At 41.3% G+C, this 22718-nt stretch overlaps 2 protein-coding genes across 2 annotated transcripts in view; one reads left to right on the forward strand and one right to left on the reverse strand.

Annotated features, from left to right (window-relative positions):
• The window catches only part of LOC127436756 (staphylococcal nuclease domain-containing protein 1), a 247121-nt gene that overhangs the window by 103392 nt on the left and 121011 nt on the right, over positions 1–22718 (reverse strand). The window lies entirely within an intron of this gene.
• On the forward strand, positions 1926–6592 carry LOC127436758 (leucine-rich repeat-containing protein 4-like). Its single transcript, XM_051691104.1, has 2 exons — positions 1926–2682; positions 2833–6592. The coding sequence occupies exon 2, from the start codon at positions 3456–3458 to the stop codon at positions 6042–6044; it is 2589 nt and encodes an 862-aa protein (XP_051547064.1). The 5' UTR covers positions 1926–2682; positions 2833–3455; the 3' UTR covers positions 6045–6592.

Raw genomic sequence — 22718 nt, forward strand, 5'->3', positions numbered from 1 at the left:
CATAAATTGCAGGTTTGTGTTAAATGCAAACATTGCTCAAGAGCACTGATGGATCTATCAGAATCAGCCAATGAAATCAGGTCATCCTTTACTGTGTGGTTTTCATTCAGCTTTGTGGATGACTTGTATGTAGCTGAATGCCACAAATTAAATAACGTAACTTTAAAGTTCCTCGCCTCTCTCGCCGTTAAGTCAGACTTCTACAAATGTGCTGTGTGAGTAACATATGTACTGTGTTTACAGTACAGTACCCACATAGGGTCACAGTATTGGTCTTCTCTAGTGAGTTAGATGAGGGAAGCAGGCTGACCTACATGCAACAAACATTATATCCCACATACACTGGCAAACTCTGAGGCTGCCATCCTGCCCTAACTCACCCACTTACTGACAAGACCAAACTGCCAAAGTGGGTCGCTGGTGCGGATACAGAGCAGACCTCTCTGCGTCCCTCAGCCTGGGGCAGGTTGAATTGGCAAGCTGGACCCCCTCAGCCTGCATAAGATCATTCCAGAAGGCCTGGGGTTTGAGGGCGGTGGGGGCTGGGTGTTCCCACAACATGGCATTCTGGGTCAGCATCACAGCCGGAGAGTGGCATGGCCCAAATGATGGTGGAGGCCTGCCAATGGCCACCCACAACCTCTCATTAAGAGGTGTGCAGTGCATGTACTCAAACAGATATACATTTCACAAGCTAGCACACATAGGTCATAATTCACAAGGGAATCCACAGGCAAGCCTGTGGGTCCCATATGTACACACATTTAAATAATGTTCTGGACACTTGTCGTTTTAAGTTCACGTACACACACAAATGCAACCGGGTCACAAGTCCCTCAATGTGTCCTACTTCTCATCCAGGCATTACCACAAGCCATGGGTGTCATTCACAAAGACATTCACAATCCCACTCCCACTGTCACACATACACAGTGCAGTGACAAAATACCAACCATCAGTTGCCTGGGGTGCAGTGCTGTTTAACACTTCTGTTCAATTCTATGACATCTGCTGTGCTGTTACAAACGTGAGATGCAACTTTTCTACAAGTACCTCTTTAAAGTACCTTTTACCTCTTGGCTAACATTGGGTGAAAGCCAACATGCCCAAGGTTTAAGAGAGTGATTACAAGGCCATAATTTAAAAGAGTGCTGCTTAACAGCATGGAAAGTTTAAAATGGTGATTTCCATTCTCACCAGGCAGAGACCATCTTAGCTCCCGCTGCATGACAAGGGTGATATTTTAATCTTGGAAAGGAGGATAAAAGAGAGAGGGAGAAAGTAGAAAGACTGAAAGTGTCCACACACTATAGGCTTTGCACAGTTCAGAGACTTCCTCTACTGCATCCAGGGGTGGTTTAATCCATCTGAAGAGAGCAATAGACTTTGGCACATGCACATACACACAACCCCCCCACCCCATTGTTTCCCTGTGGACTAACCACAATGGCCAGTCAGTAACAAGCACTCACTCACACAAGGTCCAGTCAGCAGAGAAGTCTCACTGACCGAGTGTAGGTTCAGACCACACAAATCACTCAACTTCACCACATCAATCTGAACCTGCTCCATGAGACAAGCCGGGTGGAGGTATTAAGGTGCGTCCTAGCGGGAAGTGTTGAGGACAGAGTGAAATCATTCATCACTTGGACTGTGTTTATCTGAGAAATTGGAGCAACCTGCTCTAGCCAACTCTGAACAAATCTACAGAATACCAGAACCTTGAGCAGAGAGAGAGAGAGAGAGAGAGAGAGAGGGAGAGGGAGAGGGAGAGAGAGAGTGAGAGAGAGAGAGAGAGAGAGAGAGAGAGAGAGAGAGAGAGAGAGAGAGAGAGAGAGAGAGAGACGGAGGGGGCGGACACATATGAGCAAACGTACTAAACCCAATGCATCAAAACAATGCACTGCTTAGTGTGTGATGCGTCAGCAGTACATTCACATTTTCATTGAAGGACAAAAGAAAGAGCAGGCATGAAACCATGTAAGCTCGGGTGCCTGCTATCGCATCACAGAACATGGTGAAAAAACATTGGAGACTGCCGCACACCATCAGTAAGTGGACTAAACCAGGGCCAGCAAAGTTGAAAATTAAGGACTGAAAGGAAGAAACAAAGAAACATGTTGCCGTGGGGAGACACTTTTCCCTTGCCTCAGCGCTCGTCCACCAGCTTGAGCCGGACAGCTGTGCCGCTGACAAAGCTAAGAGCTCCAACTCTGCACTGAGCTCAGGGCACTGCAGCGCTATACGGATATTTCTCTGATCAACACGACGTCACGGAGAGGGGGGAGAAACGCTCTTTTTTTTCCCTCTCTCATTCCAGGGAGTGAGAGAGTGCATTCGAAAGCAGGAGAGAGCGAAGGAGAAAAAGGCAGAGAAAGAGCGATCTCTCTTCAGTGAACAAGCCTTCTTACCAGCTGCCCATGGTCCCCCCTACACCTTCCCTGGACTTTCGTCACCCATTTCTTTTGGAAAAAATTGAAGGATCATTGGGAGATGTGCAGAAAAAAAAACTGCAGCCATCACTGTGTGTGAGAGTGTGTGAGTACACAGAGACGGAACACGGAGCTACTTAAGCAAAGAAATGCACTAATGACCGCAGTCTAAGTAATTTCAGTTGGACAAGGCACTGACAAATCAAGCGGACAAAGCTTACTGAGGGGAAAGGGAGACGGACAACGTAAAGTGAGTGGAAACATTGGAGAGGCACTTTCATTATTCTTTAAACAAAAGAATAAAAGAACATTTGAAAAGACTGGATTTCTCATTCTTATTCCTTTCTCTTTCCCCCCTCTAACCACCCCTCCCTTTTTTCCTCTTCCTACTTTGGTTTAGCATGTGTGAGCGGTCCTCTATGGAGACACGGGCATTTAGTGGTGGCATCAAGCGGAGGTATCCAAGGACAAGCATCTAGGATAGTGCGAAAGCGAGTGTTTCTACTGGAGCCAAACTGGATTGGTACTCTTTGCCTAATGCTCTGAGGCCCTGCCGAGCCACTACACTACTCCTTGGATGCTCCTCTGTGGATTTATTAGGGGCCATTTTGGCATTCATCACTTGTTTTCTCACAAATGAAAAAGGAGAAGGCTTTGCTTCTCTTGGGAATATAAGAATTTATGTGAAAAAATCTATTTTGTCATTGCAAAAATTGGACGTGTAAAACCCTTGAGGTAGGTGTCAAGCCTTTCCAACACTTTTTATACATACAATATATATATCCCCCATTTTATTTTATTAATTACTCCTTGGCTTTTCACTCCCCCTATTTACTCTTGTACTTGTCACTGAAACATTTAGCCTCCGGTTCAGTAAATGGAAAAAAAATCTAGAGTGTTGTTTAACCCAGGGTAGGGCTTCATTAGTCAGAAGTGAACCCCTCCCCTTCCCCCGCTTACTACCCCCCTCTCCCCAACCACCATCATCACCCCACGCCCCCCCCAGACGATGCTGAATTATGAATGTGCCACATCATGAATCTCCTGGGGCGGGTAGCTGTGCGTCGAGCCAGGAAAGCCGCCCTGCTCTGTGTCCTGTTCCTCATGGTTCAAGTGTGTGTGGAGGTGGCGGCCGCGGCAGGGCCCCAGGGCTGCCCAACTGATTGCTCCTGCAATAACCAGCTGAGCAAGGTGGTGTGCACCAGGCGTGGGCTCACTCGTGTGCCAATGGGTATCCCCACCAACACCCGGCACCTAAACCTGATGGAGAACTCCATCGAGTCTGTGCAGGCCGACTCATTCCGTAACCTCCATCATCTGGAGGTGTTGCAGTTGGGCCGCAATGCCATTAGACAAATCGAAGTGGGTGCCTTTAGTGGGTTAACCAATCTCAATACACTGGAACTTTTTGATAACAGGCTGACAGTGGTGCCAAGTGGGGCATTTGAATATCTGTCCAAGCTACGGGAGCTGTGGCTTAGAAATAACCCCATTGAAAGTATCCCATCTTATGCATTCAACCGAGTGCCCTCCCTAATGCGACTAGATCTGGGTGAACTGAGGAAACTGGAGTTTATCTCTGATGGAGCTTTTGAAGGACTAGTCAACCTAAAGTACCTCAACCTGGGGATGTGCAACATTCAAGGGGATATGCCCAACCTGAGCCCTCTTGTTGGGCTGGAGGAACTGGAGATCTCAGAGAACCTCTTTCCTGAGATGAAACCAGGCTCATTCAGAGGACTGAAATCACTCAAAAAGTTATGGATCATGAACTCTCAAATAGGGCTTATTGAGCGAAATGCATTTGATGACCTGTCCTCGTTGGTGGAGCTGAACCTGGCCCACAACAACCTAAGCTCACTACCCCATGACCTCTTTACTCCATTGAAATACCTGTTGGAACTTCATCTCCACCACAACCCTTGGAACTGCGGCTGTGACTCACTTTGGCTAGCACGTTGGCTACGCGAGTACATACCCACCAACTCATCATGCTGCGGGCGCTGTCATTCCCCTGCACACATGAGAGGCCGGCAGTTGGTTGAGCTGGACCGGGGTGACACAGGGGCAATACAGTGCTCCGCCCCTTTTATAGCAGATGCCCCAAGAGACCTGAACATTTCTGCTGAACGTGTGGCAGAGCTTCGATGCCGAACAGCAGCAATGTCTGCCGTGCGATGGCTCCTACCAAATGGGACTATTCTGACTCATGCATCAAGCCACCCACAGATAACAGTGCTAAATGATGGGACTTTAAACTTTTCAAATGTGCTAGCAGGTGACACAGGCATGTATACCTGCATGGTGTCCAATGCAGCAGGAAATTCCAATGCTTCAGCCTACCTAAATGTGAGTGCGGCTGAACTCAACACGTCCAACCTCAGCTACTTTACTACAGTTACAGTGGAGGTGCTGAGTCCCACATCTGAAATGCCCAAACCCAAAACCACCACAGCCACACCAGGCGCAAGCATCACTACCACAGCCTCACCGTCCGTCTTTCAGCCAGTTTTTATCTCAACACCTACAGTCCTTCTCCAGAGCACTGACACTCCACCAAGCCATCCATCTGCTGTACCTGGCTCGAAAATGACAACAGGAAATCCGCCGAACCCAGCCAGTACCAGTCTGGATGAGGTGATGAAGACAACAAAGATAATCATTGGTTGTTTTGTGGCAGTCACCCTGCTAGCAGCAATCATGCTAATAGTATTTTATAAACTGCGAAAACGGCATCAGCAGAGGAGCACGGTGGCTGCAGCCAGAACTGTGGAGATTATTCCAGTAGAAGAAGAATTACCACCACCAGCTTCAGCTGCCAATATGGCAGGGGAAGGTACACTCACCCTACCAGAAATAAGGGATCATAACAGTATTTACAAACTGGATTACAACACCCACAAATCTGACTACAACTACAAACCAAAACCAGAATACAGCACCCATAATCCCAAACAAGATTTTAGCATCCACAAACCCAAACCAGACTACAACACCTACAAACCTAAAGCGGATTATATATACCAACCAACTCTGGAATACAGCTCTAACAAAATGACAGACTTTTCACACAAGTCATTGCCTGATTACCATTTACACAAAAAATCAGAGCAGAGCCCCTACAAACCAGGATATAATACTCACAAACCTGACAACAAATCTCATACTCCAAAACCAGACTTCAGCCCATTTGAACCAGAATACGGTGTTCCAAAATCCAAAACTGACTACAGTATGCACAAGCCCCAAACCGATTACAGCCCCTTCAAGACAGACTGTAGCCTTTTCAGAACAGACTACAGTTCATTTAAGGCAGAGTACAGCCCTCTCAAAGCAGAATATGTCAGCTGCAAAATGGGCTTCAGCCCTCACAAGTCCAAAATGGATTACAGTCCTCACAAGGTAGACTTCAGCCCACATAAGCTTGATTACAATACCATGAAGCCCAAATACAAGACTTACAAGCCACCAGGCCATGGAGCCAAATGGACAGAAAGCAACAGCATTGGAAATTCTCTGCCTCGAACCTTGCCAAGTGCTATCACAGCTACTCCTGAGGCTCTTGTCATAAAAACTCACACCAAGGATAAAGTACAAGAGACTCAGATCTAGTCTGCCCCAAACCACAACCTCAGCCAAATCAACCCTCTAAGCCCTCCCTGTCCCTGTCCTGAAAACATGCAATAGAATGCACAAAAAGAAAAAAAGACAGGAACTACTTTTTTGTTTTGTACAGAGTGCAAATTCTAAAGACTGATTCTTGTTGTACATGCTTATAAATAAATATATCTGGAAAACCTGAAACTACCATGGGCTGGTAATAGAGAAGCAAATTATATAAGAAAATAAATTAAAACTATTTTCTAACTTATAACTCCTATTTAAAAAGATGAGTTGTTTTAAGATGCTGTATTGAATTTAAGAAATGAGGGTAGTCTTGTTTAAAAAGGGCATTCTGTGTGATTTCTAAACAATATTACAGAGAATGCAGTGAACCCCCCCCCCCCCAAAAAAAAAAAAAAACATTTATACTGAGAAGTCTTTCTTTTAAAAACAAGAGAGAAAAAAGGTCAATGTTGATCTTTACAGGTTTATCTTGTGAAAGCACCATGAATTTGTACTGTGCCAAATGTTACAAATGCAATAAAAGGATTTTTGAAAACAAAAAACAAAACAAAAAACATTTAGATTTTTTTTCCCCTCTCTCTTGATGTACTGTTGCGATCAGCCAAATGCTTTAGACACTGCAGTAGGACTTACTGCAGTTATCCTTTAACCCTTGGAGTGCTGGGTGCCGCTCAAGTCTAAAAGGCTGGGAAGAGGTTGTTTTTTTTTCCCCTTTTCCTTTTCTTTTGAATGCTTTCCAGTACTGCAGTGGCTTAACTGAGCTTATGTAATTACTGCTGAATTGCATTTTACATCACATGATATGGCTGATTCAGCAATGACATATTTCAAAGCCTTTTTATCTAAGGTTTGCTAGCCCATCAGGTAAACAGATGATTGTTGGGTCTGAACAATTGCTGCCCGCAGATTTCAAAATACATTAAAAATGACCTGAACGTGATCTGAGAGGTCTGCACAGAGAAGATGGGCTGCGTTTGCTTTTAGAGCCTGCTTTCAGGACGATCGGGATAAAAGGGGTGGCTGTTAAGCAGTCTGAAAAAAATTTGGAGTGAAGCTATTTCTAATTCAATGGCTAAATTTGTTTTCCAAATTAATGACTGGTTACACTACAGTTAAAAGATACATGCTGATAAAACATTATGGATACAAAAACTGAGAGGTTTCAAAAGATAAAATGCAAATCGTATTTTTCCTTTTTATTGCATTCCTAGCCATATTCTTATGCAGGTTTACAAGCTAAATTCTTTTGACACTGTTGGTATCACAGGCAAAAAGCAGTCATAAATAAAGCCATGTCGGTATGCTCATAAGGGGTGCGTCATGGCATATATTGCACAGGCTCGTAAGCTTTGACTGAGACACGTGTACGTTAGCATGCCCCTCTTCCTCGCACAGAAAGGCTTTTTGAGTGTCATCAGCAAGGGACCTGTGCCTTAGCTGACTAAAATGCAAGAAAATAATTAATGAAAGAAAAAGGCAACAAATTAATGGCGTATTAAAGGGTAATAAAATATCATACATGTTTGCTTTGGCGGGCATATTGGCTGAGTGGATGCAGGCTGTCTGGGAGAATAAAGTTGATTACATGATAATTGATCCAGCACACACAGACACACCCTACACATAAAGTTGGGACATCTGGCCACCCAGTCACACAGCACGAACACACAAAAAACTGCTTTAGGCTGTGCAGCGCCCCAGTTAAGACCAGTGTCACACTGTTTGAATCTGTGCTTTTAATAACAGAAAACATCAGTGGGAGCTGTTTTTCTGCATAAGGTGTCTGTATTATTTGTCGTTAATAACAGTGGTTCTGGCTGTCTGCCAAAGAGGGGTGTGAGGTCCACCAACACAACTTACTTTGACATTTAATACACATTCAAACACAAAAAAATGGGGCAAAAAAAACCTCTGTCTCTACCTAAAAATTCCAAATAAATCCAAAGATGTAGGCACAATGGCCATATATTGTAACTTAAACAGATCTTAAAGGTGCAATTTCTGCATCATTGGTGGAACCACTGTGGAATTGCAAAAATAATTGTTTCCAACAAGCTTTCCCAATCAGGTACTCTGCCTCAAAGTTGTGCCGCCATAGGTTGAGCCAAAGTTGGCATGTTGGGCCTCTCAGTGTAAATCTTATAGGTGTCTGTTCACATTAAACTGGGACAGGAGAAAGTATTTTTATCATGAGAAAAAAGATAAAACCCAAAATTCTAAGAAACAGATTTAGATATTTGAGACGGCCTGCCTTTAGAAAGTCTGTTCTTTTATTTAGGAAGAATGTCACATCATAACATATTTCACAGTTTATAACCCTTGCTCAGGTGTCTTCACAAACAATGCCACTGTTGCCGCCGCAATAACTTTAAAATGGCAATTTTAGCCAGTGAGCTGCTGTTTATGCAGGCAAATGTCTAAGCTATAATTGCCAGTCTGGTTTTAATGGAGCATTGTACAGGAATGGAGTGAATCCTTGAACAGGCAGCCTATATAGAGCCGAAAGAGAGAGAATAAAGGAAGAGGGCACATTCCGTCGAAGGGTTTAAGGACCCTTAATGCTCATCAGCCCAACAGAAAGAGAAAGAGAGCTGCATTCACTGACGAATGCTGCAGTGTGTATCAGAGCCGGATAATAACAATAACATGTCTGCACAACCACAAGAGGGTTGTCTGTGTATTGTGTGTGCTACGACTGGTATTAAGAAATTATACTGAAGAAAGAAAAAGAGGGTTAAGAGAGCTTTCAGCATTTCAATTCACCAAAGTCTAAAGCAATGTCTGTGAAATTGCATCAAATTAAACACGTGAATGTGAATCAAACGAAAATGAGATTTAGACAGGAGAAAACCAGAGAGAAAGGGACTGTGAAGCATTATGAGTGAGAGATTTCAGAGTTAAAGCATGAGGCACGACTGCCAACTAGAGCTAAAGAGTGGAAGGTTAAAGCATTTATGGCTTGGCTATACCAGTAGAGGTGTGAAGGGGGAGGGGTTTTAATAAACTAGAGATTGAATGTATATAGTAGGGCAGTTATGGACTGTACCACCATGAAATGAGGTGGGAAGGGAGATCAGGTGGGGCCAGAAACATGGTTCATACCTTGCGGGGAGGGCATGCCAGCTTTAAGGTACTAAGCCAATGCTGTGAGAATATTGGTGTTGCATAGGTTAATTTCTGGTGCTTAAAATGGTTTATTCTATTCAGTTAATTATATCCCCACATTGTTTTTTTTATAATTTTTTTTATAATAGCAAGTTTTCTTCAGAAATGTTTTCATTTATTTGTGATAGAATGCTATATTGGCAAGACCAATCAAATCTGACCATTTTTTAGTCAATAGCAAAGACTTTATTGGCCAGTTAACAGAAGTGGTTATTCCCCCTTTTGTCAGTACCAAAATCTACCAACAGCTGTTAATAGGTCAAATTAATGTCGTTTTTTTTTTTTTTTGGAGAAAGTGCCAACTGTGTTTGTTTCATTGCAGCAATTTTGTGCACTTCTCATTTCTCATAATTTATTTGTTTTATGTTTACATTGACAATATATCAGCATTCGGTCATTAAAAAACCCATATTGGTCAACAACTAGAATATATGATTCAAGACTTTGCCTGTTGCCAACTCTGCATCTAAAGACGGAAACAGGTACTGAGGACAGCAGCGATAATTTCTGACAATCCTGGCATGTTTGCATTTATAAGCTGCCTTGTCCATGCTTACTGCTTTGGGTGCTGTGGTTTATAAGCAAAGGTTTGTACATTCTTCCATAATTTGCCAAAACAGCCCTTTTACAACAGCTAACAGAGCATTTGTCATTGTCTGACCTTCTCGATGGCTGTCCCAGGAGGGCTCCTGAGCAGATGTTAACTGGCTGCATTTCTGTCTGAGCCTCCATTCTGGCCGAAAATAAAAGTGGCTTTATGACGGCCACTGAGGGCCCCTGAATGAAAGACAGCAGGGCGGGGGGTTGTTTGGAATTGGTTATTCCAATTACCCATGAAGTAAACACAGGAAAGAGCAGTGCTAGGGTACCAAGTCACCCATATTAATTTATATGCCACTGTCTATAGTTAATGGCCGGTGCACAAATTCTGTCCCACCATTTGTTAACATCCGAGCTGGCATATTGGAGCAACCTCGCATTTAAATGCAAGAAACAGAAAGTGTAGATTCTCTTTATCCTCAAACTGCCACAAATCAAGTTACTCTTTGGACAAACACTACTCCGCATAAAGATCAACATAAAATCATTATATGTGCCTTAAGACCAAAAACACAGAAACTGGGCCCTAAACAGACAATTCAGCTAGTAAAAATGTCAGCACGCATACAACATTATATTATCACACTGCCCTTGGTGAGTGTTTAAAGCAGAAGTCTTTCAGAAGTTTATAGGTCCCTCTCTGTGGTACATTTGCATATCTCTTCTGTGCCTTTTTAGAAGCCTTTGGTGTTGTATCTGGCTTGGGAGGTTCCATTTTAACTTCATGCAAATGGCAGCAGTGTGAGCAGGAATTGTGTCCCCTCCATCCTAAGCATGTTTAAAACACGACCCAGAGGGCATGTGCTTCAGAAGCAGAACGGAGCTGAGAACAAGCACTGCTGAAAAACACTCCATTTGGGGCACTTTGCATTTTTCCAAGGACTGACAAATGGCTCCTGTGACTTCGAAAGGGAAAAATTAAACAACGTGGCTGCCCAAGACAGTAGTTTTGAGACCTCTTTTTGATTTACAGTGTCAAAGTGGAATATGCTCATGGCTTGTGGCCAAAAAATAAAAAAAAGGAAGATATTGGAGGGAAGAGGAAAGAGGAAAAGATAAAAAGTATATATGTGCCATTTGTATCACTGTCTGTAGCACTAACATAATCTCACCACTTTAGAAGATTCGCCTTTTCTTGAACATCAGAAGGAACAAAACTATCATTGGTGTCTTGCTCTGATTTTTTATTTTTTTTTTACCCTTAGGTTGTGCTTGCCAATCATATTTTGCATAAATTGCCATGTAAAAACATTAGTGCTTGAGCATTAATTGTAAGGCTAGTGCATCATGGTGTTTTGCAGTTCTTTAAAACCTATACTGTCAGCATTTAGAAAGCTATTAATTTGCCCATAATTGCTGAATGTAAATGTGGTAAAAAGATGGATTCATATCCAATAAATTAATATACAGTGAGAGCAGTTTTCAGACAGTTTTACGAGGCAAACAGAGTTTTTAATGGGCACACATAATGCTATTCGAGAAAACTAGTGTCTCTCTAAATGAGAGCATTTGAGGAACAAAAATGTGTATACAGGTGCCCTTATGAAGTAAACATTCAAATGCCAAGGCACTGTAATAACAATCTCTGATGTACAGAGAAGTAAAAACAGTACAAGCAAAATGGGGAATGCTACCAATGCTATGGTGCCTGTTTATCAAGCCAACATGCTGAGTGCAGCAAAGCTGTTCCATTTTATGCTACTGTCATTCAAAAGTACAGCTGAAGTCAGAAGTTTACATACACTTAGGTTGAAGTCATTAAAACAAATTTTTTAACCACTTCACAGATTTCACATTAGCAAACTATAGTTTTGGCAAGTTGTTTAGGACATCTACTTTATGCATGACATGAGTCATTTTTCCAACAATTGTTTACAGACAGACTGTTTTACTTTTAATTGATTATAATCACAATTCCAGGTGGTCAGAGGTTTACATACACTCAGTTAACTGTGCCTTTAAGCAGCTTGGAAAATTCCAGAAAATGATGTAAATCCTTTAGGCAATTAGCAAATTAGCTTCTGATAGGCTAATTGGTTAATTGGAGTCAATTAGAAGTGTATCTGTGGATGTATTTTAAGGCCTACCTTCAAACTCAGTGCCTCTTTGCTTGACATCATGGGAAAATCAAAAGAAATCAGCCAAGACCTCAGAAAAAAAAATTGTGGACCTCCACAAGTCTGGTTCACCCTTGGGAGCAATTTCCAAACGACTGAAGGTACCACATTCATCTGTGCAAACAATAGTATGCAAGTATAAACACCATGCCATCATACCACTCAGAAAGGAGACACATTCTGTCTTCTAGAGATGAATGCAATTTGGTGCAAAAAGTGCAAATCAATCCCAGAACAACAAAGGACCTTGTGAAGCGCTGGAGGAAACAGGTAGACAAGTATCTATATCCACAGTAAAACGAGTCCTATATTGACATAACCTGAAAGGCTGCTCAGCAAGGAAGAAGCCACTGCTCCAAAACCACCATAAAAAACCCAGACTACAGTTTGCAAGTGCACATGGGGACAAAGATCTTACTTTTTGGAGAAATGTCCTCTGGTCTGATGAAACAAAAATTTAACTGTTTGGCCATAATGACCATCATTATGTTAGGAGGAAAAAGGGTGAGGCTTTCATGCCGAAGAACACCATCCCAATCGTGAAGCATGGGGGTGACAGCATCATGTTGTGGTGGTGCTTTGCTGCAGGAGGGACTGGTGCACTTCACAAAATAGATGGCATCATGAGAAAGGAAAATTAAGTGGATATAATGAAGCAACATCTCAAGACATCAGCCAGGGAGTTAAAGCTCGGTTGCAAATGGGTCTTGCAAATGGACAATAACACCAAGCATACCTCCAAAGTTGTGGCAAAATGGCTTAAGGACAACAAAGTCAAGGTATTGGAGTGGCCATCACAAAGTCCTTACCTCAATCCGATAGAAAATTTGTGGGCAGAATTGAAAAAGCGTGTGCAAGCAAGGAGTCCTACAAACCTGACTCAGTTACACCAGTTCTGTCTGGAGGAATGGGCCAAAATTCCAGCAACTTATTGTGAGAAGCTTGTTGAAGGCTACCCAAAACTTTTGACCCAAGTTAAACAATTTAAAGGCAATGCTAAGAAATACTAACCAAGTGTATGTAAACTTCTGACTTCAACTGTAAGTCTCTTTTGTAAAGATGGAGAAATGCAGAAAATAGTATGGACACTATTCGGTCAACATAAGTAGGCCAAGTAAGAACAAACAGTGTAAGCCAGAGTCGAAATACTTGTAGATAATGATGGAAGAAATACGTTGGCTCTAGAAAAGGAAGTCCTGTCTTGGAAGTCGCTTTGGCAACACTATTTTACAGGTCTTTGTTACACATATTACATGTTACTATTATTAATTACTATAGTAAAACAATAATAATATTATTAAACACATTAATAATATTATTAAACACAGTAAATACATGTAGTTCATTAGTATTACTAAAGTCCCACTCAAGGCAAGTCAGTCCAGTCGGCGGCCATCTTTCAAATGCTCCCGGGCAGCTATTTTCTATGAATCTCCAAACGGTTGGTCAAGATTACAATAACATATTTTAAATCAGCAGTTAAATCTGACAACACTGATACCATAAACTGTGCTTCTTAACTCAGATTAAAAATAAATAAATAAATAAATAAATAAAGCTATTTTTTAGGCTGGGCCAGCTAATGTGCATGAGTGTTGCTGAGTTGACCGACGGGCGATGTCTGTATCTAAAAGGTGATTGGCTCTTTTACCTTTAAGGGTGGACTTCCTCTTCTACATCTGCCATATTTGGTGTTCCAATTTCTCCCATTCATTTAATACCAGTGGTCCATCTTGGGCTTAACAGTCTTTGGTATTACTCAGAAATTGAATGAGTATTGTAAATGAGAAATGTTAATACACAGTAATATGAACACTTAACGTGATACCACCGTTTGTTTTTTTTTGTTTGTTTTTTTTTCTTTTTTCTTTTCTTTTCTTTTGCTTTTAGAATGCATGCACATTAGCTAGAACAGTCTGAAAAACAATATTTTATGTGATTGGAACCAAAGAGCAAATCTTTAACAGCTGATATGACATAAATTGAAACAATCTTTTCAAACAGCTTTGGAGATTTCAGTCAAACTAAGAAAACCCTTAGTTATAATAGTAAGGGTATTGTCAATGAGAGTTTTCTTAACTGTCTGACAACCGGCAACTGTACTTGCATCCCTGTTACCTGGATAGAAACTAGCTCCCTGAGGGTGTTGCCAAGATGGCTGTCAAGTGAACTGGCTTGCCTTAAAGGTACAAAGGATAAAGTCTGTTAAGAGATCTGGAGATCGACAAACAAAATAATGTCTGTTTTAGACGTTTGTGTTTGCCTCTTGTCCACAGCACTCATGATGGGCTTCTTCCCACAACCCTGCAGGGAAAATGGTAACATATAAGGTGCATCCTTGCATCACTGCTCCAACTAACAGACTCTAAAGTTCAGAGAGGAAACTCATAGTGCCAGAAGATAAAAATGTGTCAAATAACACTCAATAAGTTTTCACCCCAAACTGTTCATTCAAGACTGTCACTTCTACTTGCCAACAGGGGGCCTTCTTAGTTAGTACACACCCTCATCTCCCGAAATCATGAACATGATCAGTACAAGCTTACATTCACCTGTGACATGCTAATTAAATGCAAGTGCGGCAACGTAGCTGGTACTGTAACACGAACCGCATCTCCGAAGCGGGTCATATTTCAGACACTTCTGTTGTAGAGCTCTCTCGATCTAAAAGGCACATGCTCTAATCAGCAGGCATTGCCTTGGAGGTGGCAGACAAATGCAGCCCAGGGCTGCCTGACATTTCCTGGCTGATAGAGGTTAACGGCTACTAAATCAGCGCAGGTGACAGGGTGCCGAGTGGTAGCGGCTACGTTTCTAGATGCAAGCACAGATGCCAAGAAACCTGGATACATAGAGTAGATTAATACAGCAGTAAATCTAAGCCAGCGTTTGATGCAGAGGCTTCTGGGAAATAAAATAAAGATGCGCTTGATGCATAGCCACTGCCAGAAAGGGAGAGGAGGTCATGCTATTGCTAGTCTACATTTTAAAATGGCTAAGGCAGGCCTATTCTATTACGCTCCTGAAGGGTCGCAGTCCAGCAGAGTTTAGTTTCAACTCTGCCATTACACACCTGCCATTAATTTTCAAGGGTCATGTCAAGAAAGGAACCCTCAATTAGGGTAAAGCCTCATGACAGTCGCATATGACATTCAAACATTGCTTATTGTTTATTTGGAGTCCAACAAAAACCCTATCCTTAACCCCTACCCCTAACCTTAGTAACAGCAAATGTGACTCATGAAACTTTCCCAGACTGAGGATTCCATTCTAGACTAGGGCTGGAATTATACTTTTTTTTTTTTTAAATCAAACTTATGAACGATTCACAATTAGATTTTTTTCAACTTTTATATGTACTCAACATGATTCAAATTGTATGTTCTTTATTAGAATGAAAGGCAACTTAGTTAGAGAAATCCAAATTCGTTTCATTATAGGAAACAAAGGTGTGCAAGAAAAATGCAATGTACAAATGCATCAAATGCACCACAGGGGGAAGTTGTCAACAGAGTATAGATGCAAAATAATTCTTATCCAGTGTAGGTACTCATTTTATCTAAGCCAAGTCTATATAGAAAGTTATCTAGAAATCAATATCTATAAAATCAAGTTTGTCTAGAAAGTACTACTTGTATATCAAACAATTTGTGTGTACAGGTGCATCTCAATAAATTAGAATGTCATGGAAAAGTTCATTTATTTCAGTAATTCTACTCAAATTGTGAAACTCGTGTATTAAATAAATTCAATGCACACAGACTGAAGTAGTTTAAGTCTTTGGTTCTTTTAATTGTGATGATTTGGGCTCACATTTAACAAAAACCCACCAATTCACTATCTCAACAAATTAGAATATGGTGACATGCCAATCAGCTAATCAACTCAAAACACCTGCAAAGGTTTCCTGAGCCTTCAAAATGGTCTCTCAGTTTGGTTCACTAGGCTACACAATCATGGGGAAGACTGCTGATCTGACAGTTGTCCAGAAGACAATCATTGACACCCTTCACAAGGAGGGTAAGCCACAAACTTTCATTGCCAAAGAAGCTGGCTGTTCACAGAGTGCTGTATCCAAGCATGTTAACAGAAAGTTGAGTGGAAGGAAAGTGTGGAAGAAAAAGATGCACAACCAACCAAGAGAACCGCAGCCTTATGAGGATTGTCAAGCAAAATCGATTCAAGAATTTGGGTGAACTTCACAAGGAATGGACTGAGGCTGGGGTCAAGGCATCAAGAGCCACCACACACAGACGTGTCAAGGAATTTGGCTACAGTTGTCGTATTCCTCGTTAAGCCACTCCTGAACCACAGACAACGTCAGAGGCATCTTACCTGGGCTAAGGAGAAGAAGAACTGGACTGTTGCCCAGTGGTCCAAAGTCCTCTTTTCAGATGAGAGCAAGTTTTGTATTTCATTTGGAAACCAAGGTCCTAGAGTCTGGAGGAAGGGTGGAGAAGCTCATAGCCCAAGTTGCTTGAAGTCCAGTGTTACGTTTCCACAGTCTGTGATGATTTGGGGTGCAATGTCATCTGCTGGTGTTGGTCCATTGTGTTTTTTGAAAACCAAAGTCACTGCACCCGTTTACCAAGAACTTTTGGAGCACTTCATGCTTCCTTCTGCTGACCAGCTTTTTAAAGATGCTGATTTCATTTTCCAGCAGGATTTGGCACCTGCCCACACTGCCAAAAGCACCAAAAGTTGGTTAAATGACCATGGTGTTGGTGTGCTTGACTGGCCAGCAAACTCACCAGACCTGAACCCCATAGAGAATCTATGGGGTATTGTCAAGAGGAAAATGAGAAACAAGAGACCAAAAAAAATGCAGATGAGCTGAAGGCCACTGTCAAAGAAACCTGGGCTTCCATACCACCTCAGCAGTGCCACAAACTGATCACCTCCATGCCACGCCGAATTGAGGCAGTAATTAAGCAAAAGGAGCCCAAGTACTGAGTACATATACAGTAAATGAACATACTTTCCAGAAGGCCAACAATTCACTAAAAATGTTTTTTTTATTGGTCTTATGATGTATTCTAATTTGTTGACATGCTTGGATACAGCACTCTGTGAACAGCCAGCTTCTTTGGCAATGAAAGTTTGTGGCTTACCCTCCTTGTGAAGGGTGTCAATGATTGTCTTCTGGACAACTGTCAGATCAGCAGTCTTCCCCATGATTGTGTAGCCTAGTGAACCAAACTGAGAGACCATTTTGAAGGCTCAGGAAACCTTTACAGGTGTTTTGAGTTGATTAGCTGATTGGCATGTCACCATATTCTAATTTGTTGAGATAGTGAATTGGTGGGTTTTTGTTAAATGTGAGCCAAAATCATCACAATTAAAAGAACCAAAGACTTAAACTACTTCAGTCTGTGTGCACTGAATTTATTTAATACACGAGTTTCACAATTTGAGTTGAATTACTGAAATAAATGAACTTTTCCACGACATTCTAATTTATTGAGATGCACCTGTATATTCATAAACCCCTGCAGATAGAGACGCTCCCTCTAGTGGTTCACGCTGAGCAGCGCAGCAATATGAAATGATCATTACAATTCAACTAGCAAAGTTTGTCAAAATGATTGCTTGCCAAATGTTGGCTATAGATGCAGTACACTTGAAACACGTCACAGAACAAAGCAATAATTAGCTATCTGAATCATCATGGCAAAAGGAGCGGTGGATGTTTGATTCTCCCATATATAGCCTCCCCATGATTTGAAATGATGTGCCCATAACTTTCACATAACTAACGCTTTTCTATGTGTAAAAAGAAAGGAGACCGTTCATCAACATGCGTACACCGAGACCAGTTATGGTCTTAAGCTGGTGTAGTATACATGCATGATGGACGAAGTTGAGCTACAATCACACTGTGTACAATCGTGCCAGGAATATTACCGCTGTCTTTTATATCAGTCTCCGTGTTGTTAACCTGTCACGTTCATTGGAGCGTACTCACACACGTGCAGCAGATCAGATCGGAAGCGGCATCAAGACAAGCACTATGAATTCTTTTTTCTCTTATTCAGCCTTTGGTGAATTTACAACGTATCTAACATTAGCATTAGCAATATTTTTTGCAAAATCTCAATAAAAAAAAAAAAAAGAAGTCAAAATGCAAATTCAAATTAATTGTAAAAATCGGAAAAACCACCCAGCCCTATTCTAGACAACCATTTTCAAGTTAACCTCAAGATCTTGACTTTCTTGTTTACGTGTGTTTGAACTGAACTCTGCAGAACAGTGACCCTCCAGGAGCGAAGGATAAAGACTGTAAAAAATTTGGCTTGCCATACACCTGTGAGAGTTGAATATAGAATCTGTGCTAGCTGAAATCCCCATGCTACTCTTGTTGAACATAAACATCAAGAGTTTAGCTGCAGGCCCATGGCGCAAGATTTATCAAGTGCCAGGTTTTGCATGCAGCGCTGGCAAACAGCTCAGGTCCTGTGCGTGAGATGCTCTGACAACATTGGGCATCTCGTTGGCATGCAGCAGAGGTGAATCAAGCAGCCCTGGCACAAGGCTCACCTCCCACTTCTGCTGGCACTGGCCACGCTTACGCTTCTAATCATGACAAGCACTGGCCATTAACAGCCTCTTAGAATTGTAGAGAAGATAAAGAAACAGACAAATGCACCTGTGAGGACAAACATAATAGACAGGAAGCCAGTTCATCACTTAAAAGAGGTGGAACTGGAGAGGACAGCCAAATTCCAGCCGCTTCCTGGCAAGGGAACGTGTTAAAGAAATGCAATGAAGAGAAAGTTGCTGAGAAAACAACTTGAAGCGACTGCGTTTAGCATGGTGCCAAATGCTTTACCTAGTGAGTATCTTGCTGTCAGGGTGCACTCTGCAGTAAAGACGGCTCTCTCTGAACCTCCCTGCTCAGGCGTGAAAAAGCTCCATTTCAGAGTTCTGGCTGGCGGAGCCACAAATGCACATGCGCTCCTAATGCTCTCATTAGTGTAATTGAGCAAAAATGTCAGCATAGCTGCAGCTATTTCCATTTTCTTTAAGTTGTGCAGAACTCATTTATAGGCGCAGACTGGAACACAAATGATGAAAAGTCTTCAAGCACGAACACATGTTTGAAAGTGTATTTGTGCGAAAACTGTGTTCTTTGTCAAGCGCTTTAAAGAGGCAAATGCTTTGCCATTAATAGTTGTATTATTATCATGTAAGAAGTTCTAACATACTCGTCAAACATAGACACACAAAAGCAGAACAGAGAATCATTTGAATTGGATTAACAACTTATGATCTAGGCCAGTGGTTCCCAACCTTTTTTCCAGGGGACCCTTATTTTAACATTCAAAATCTCAAATGACCCCCTCTCCTGCGAAATGGAGCATGGTGCTTGCACCAGCAAGTTCATGGGTTTGATTCCCAGAAACATAGATACTGATAAAATGTATACCTTACCTTGAATGCACTTTTAAGTTGCTTTGAATAAAAGTGCCTGCCAAATGCATAAATGCAATATATTTCCAACTACCATAAGTCACGATTCGAAACATTATGATGCACCACAATAACCCAATTTTTTATTAATTATTCTTTTGCTACCGTATTTCAAATTTCAGGGCATTTTTGCCCCAAACCAGTTAATTTTTAACCCTGTAGTCAATGACAGATCAATCGTTTCTCTCTAAGCTATTAGGGAAAATTCAATTCTATTTGAAGCTCTATAGATAGACTTTGTCCTGCTTGCCCTTCCTCTTGAGCTGTGTGTGGTGGGGGATCACTGACATGGCAGGGCAGATTAGGCCCTCTCTTCTGGGCTGTCGGGGTGTCCTGTATGCCAGGAATTGTGTTGGAGTAAGCTATTGCAGCTATTGCAGCTCCCAGAGCTGATTTCTGAGGAAATAACGGCCCAGGGGCCCCACAGCATTGACTAAGCAAGAAGAGACAAGAACGTCACACAGACACACATACCTGAAACACAACTCACTTGGCTTCATTTGATACACTCTCTAATCAGCTAGAAGTTGCAATACCCATGAGCATACAGACATGCAGAAGTTAAGACACCACAGGAATGAAGGAAAAGGAAAGGATGGAATAAAAGATCAAAGGAGAGGAGGAGAAACAGAAAAAAGGAAAGAGACTGTTGAGAAAATGAAATACTAAACTGGAGCAGGAGTTTTCAACCTTTGCAGTGAAATGCCTAACCCAGGCTTTAAGTCAATCCAAGGACCCCCAATATAAAAAACTAGATTTTCTCTGTAACACTATAATAACTTTCATTGATAACATTAAGAATGAACAAATATTTCCAAGGGCTTAACAAAAGGGATTTGTTCAGGCGTTCAGATTTTTACTGGTCCTGCCAACATCATCCCTGACACCAACACACACACACAGTTGTTTTTTTGCAATGTATTTTATATGTACCAGAAGAAAATAAAAGTTAAATGTTTTCGGTAACAATTTACAATAAGGTTGTTTTCGTTAACATTTGCTTAGTGCATTAGTTAACATGATCTAAGAGAACAATACTCTAACCAATATTAATAAATGGTTCAAATGTTAATTTCTATGTATACAGTATTATTATTATTATTATTACTACTACATTAAAAGTTGCATGGTATTGGTTAATGCAAGATACGCTAACATGAACAGAAAATTAATTGCAATATTTTAAAGAATTAACATTAAGATCACCATTAAATCATTGTTAATTTTGATACCTAATGCATTAACTAATGTTAACAAGCTTTAGTAGATAGAACCTTATTGTACAGTGTTACCATGTTTTCTTTAGACGCAATTATACATTATTAATTATACAGCTCTAATTTAACTCCATGTTATATTCATAAAGTCACTCGCACAATTTCAACAAAACCTCTGTTTGCCAGCTAGATAACTTTATTTTGGTAAGAAGTTAAAATCAGCGGATTTAAATTTAACAATAGCATTTGCTTACGACTGCATGACATAAACATGTAGATGATCAACAAATGTAAGATGCAGTGACAATGGAGCACTGGCCCAATTGGGCCATCATTATTGTTGAGCTCTGAATTACCTTCTACAATGCTTAATAAATTATGTTAAAGGGATAGTTCACCCAAAAATTTTAATTCACTCATCATGTACTTACCCTGATTCCTTCCAAGAGGTGTATGGCTTTTTTCTGCTGAACAAAAATTAAGATTTTTAGACAAATATTTCAGCTCTGTAGGTCCATACAATGCAAGTGAAAGGGTGCCAAACGTTTGATGCTCCAAAAAGCACATAAAGGCATCATAAAAGTAATCCATATGACTCCAGTGTTTTAATCCATATCTTCAGAAGTGATATGATAGATGTGGGTGAGAAACAGAGTGAGAGTAAAAGTTAAAGTGGAGACTGACTGAGCAGGGAGGTGAATATAGTAGTGAAAAAGGACTCAATTGAAAATGGTCTCACCCACACCCATCATATCACTTCTGAAGACATTGATTTAAACACTAGATTACTTTTATGCTGATGTAAGTGATTTTTGGAGCTTTAAAATTATGGCACCCATTCACTTGCATTGTATGGACCAAAAGAGCTGAGCAATTTCTTCTAAAAATCATCATTTGAGTTCAGCAGATGAAAGTCATACACATCTGTGTTGGCATAAAAGTGAGTAAATGATGAGAGAATATTCCTTTTTAGGTGAACTATCCCTTTAATGTTCCAGATTTAGAAATACATTGAAATTACTGAATATTTTGAAAGGAATCCCATTTTCTTAATTTATCTACCCACAAACCCTTGCAGAGCCCCTGGTTGGAGAAGTATGAGGAGAAGGTTAGCTTGAAGAAAGCTATGAGTCTTTGTGTGTGTAATGACAGCTGTTGAGTGTGAATGGGCCACAGGAGAGACCAGAATGAGGCTCCCATGGCAACCAACAACCCAAATGTCATAGGAACCATTTAAGCCAGTTAAAACTACCACCTTTGGCAGTACATCACATAAAAACATTCACACACATAAACAAGCATTAGCCCAACAGCTCTTTGCTGTGGATAATGGCTCCTTCACGACCCCTTTCAGAACGCTTTAACATCTCAGTTGTCCTCAAAATGAGGAGGAATCACCGCGGGGTTTCACGCTCAACCAATGAAGGTGGTGAATAAAAATTCTAACCACAATAACACAGCTCGATATCATTGATTAAAAGATTACACTCGCAATGCGCGAGCATGATCCACTCAAAGAGAGAAAGACAGATAATATAGAGCGCAGGGACGGAAGTGGTGAGGGGTGTTACATCAATGGGGCTGTGGCGTTTAATTACCTCAGCAATTACAACAATTATCACTCTGTTCTCTCACTGCATCCGAGGCTTGTACTAAAGACAGTCTTGAAAGAGACAGAGAAGTGAGGGACAGGGAATAATAAACCTTCTGTGTGTGCGTGCGTGTGTGTGTCTGACCCGACTCAGTAAAGTCATGTCATAAAACAACTGAGAACAGCAGGGCACACAACATGGCTGCCTGGATTGCTGCACTGAATCAGTTTAGTGGCCTTATAAAACAAGCACACACATGTATGACTGGGTGACAGAGGCACAGGGCGAGGGCAGAAGTGTGAACGAGATCTTTCTGAATCTCTCTCCTCCTGATGGCTGACAAGTGTCCACCTGAGGCAGCAGATTATAGCTGGGCAATTGAAACAGGCCAGTCACGGAGACCATGGAACTGTAACTGGAGAATGCAGATGATAAATCCAATTACAATAACTGAGGTTTTCACTGAAGACAAATGAAAAGTGATGAAAAGGTTGTAAA

Source organism: Myxocyprinus asiaticus, chromosome 47, assembly GCF_019703515.2.
Source record: "Myxocyprinus asiaticus isolate MX2 ecotype Aquarium Trade chromosome 47, UBuf_Myxa_2, whole genome shotgun sequence".
NCBI lineage: Eukaryota > Metazoa > Chordata > Actinopteri > Cypriniformes > Catostomidae > Myxocyprinus > Myxocyprinus asiaticus.

Bases quoted from the DNA above. Each gene is read 5' to 3' on its own strand.
- LOC127436758 (XM_051691104.1), top strand. From the start codon at position 3,456: ATGTGCCACATCATGAATCTCCTGGGGCGGGTAGCTGTGCGTCGAGCC.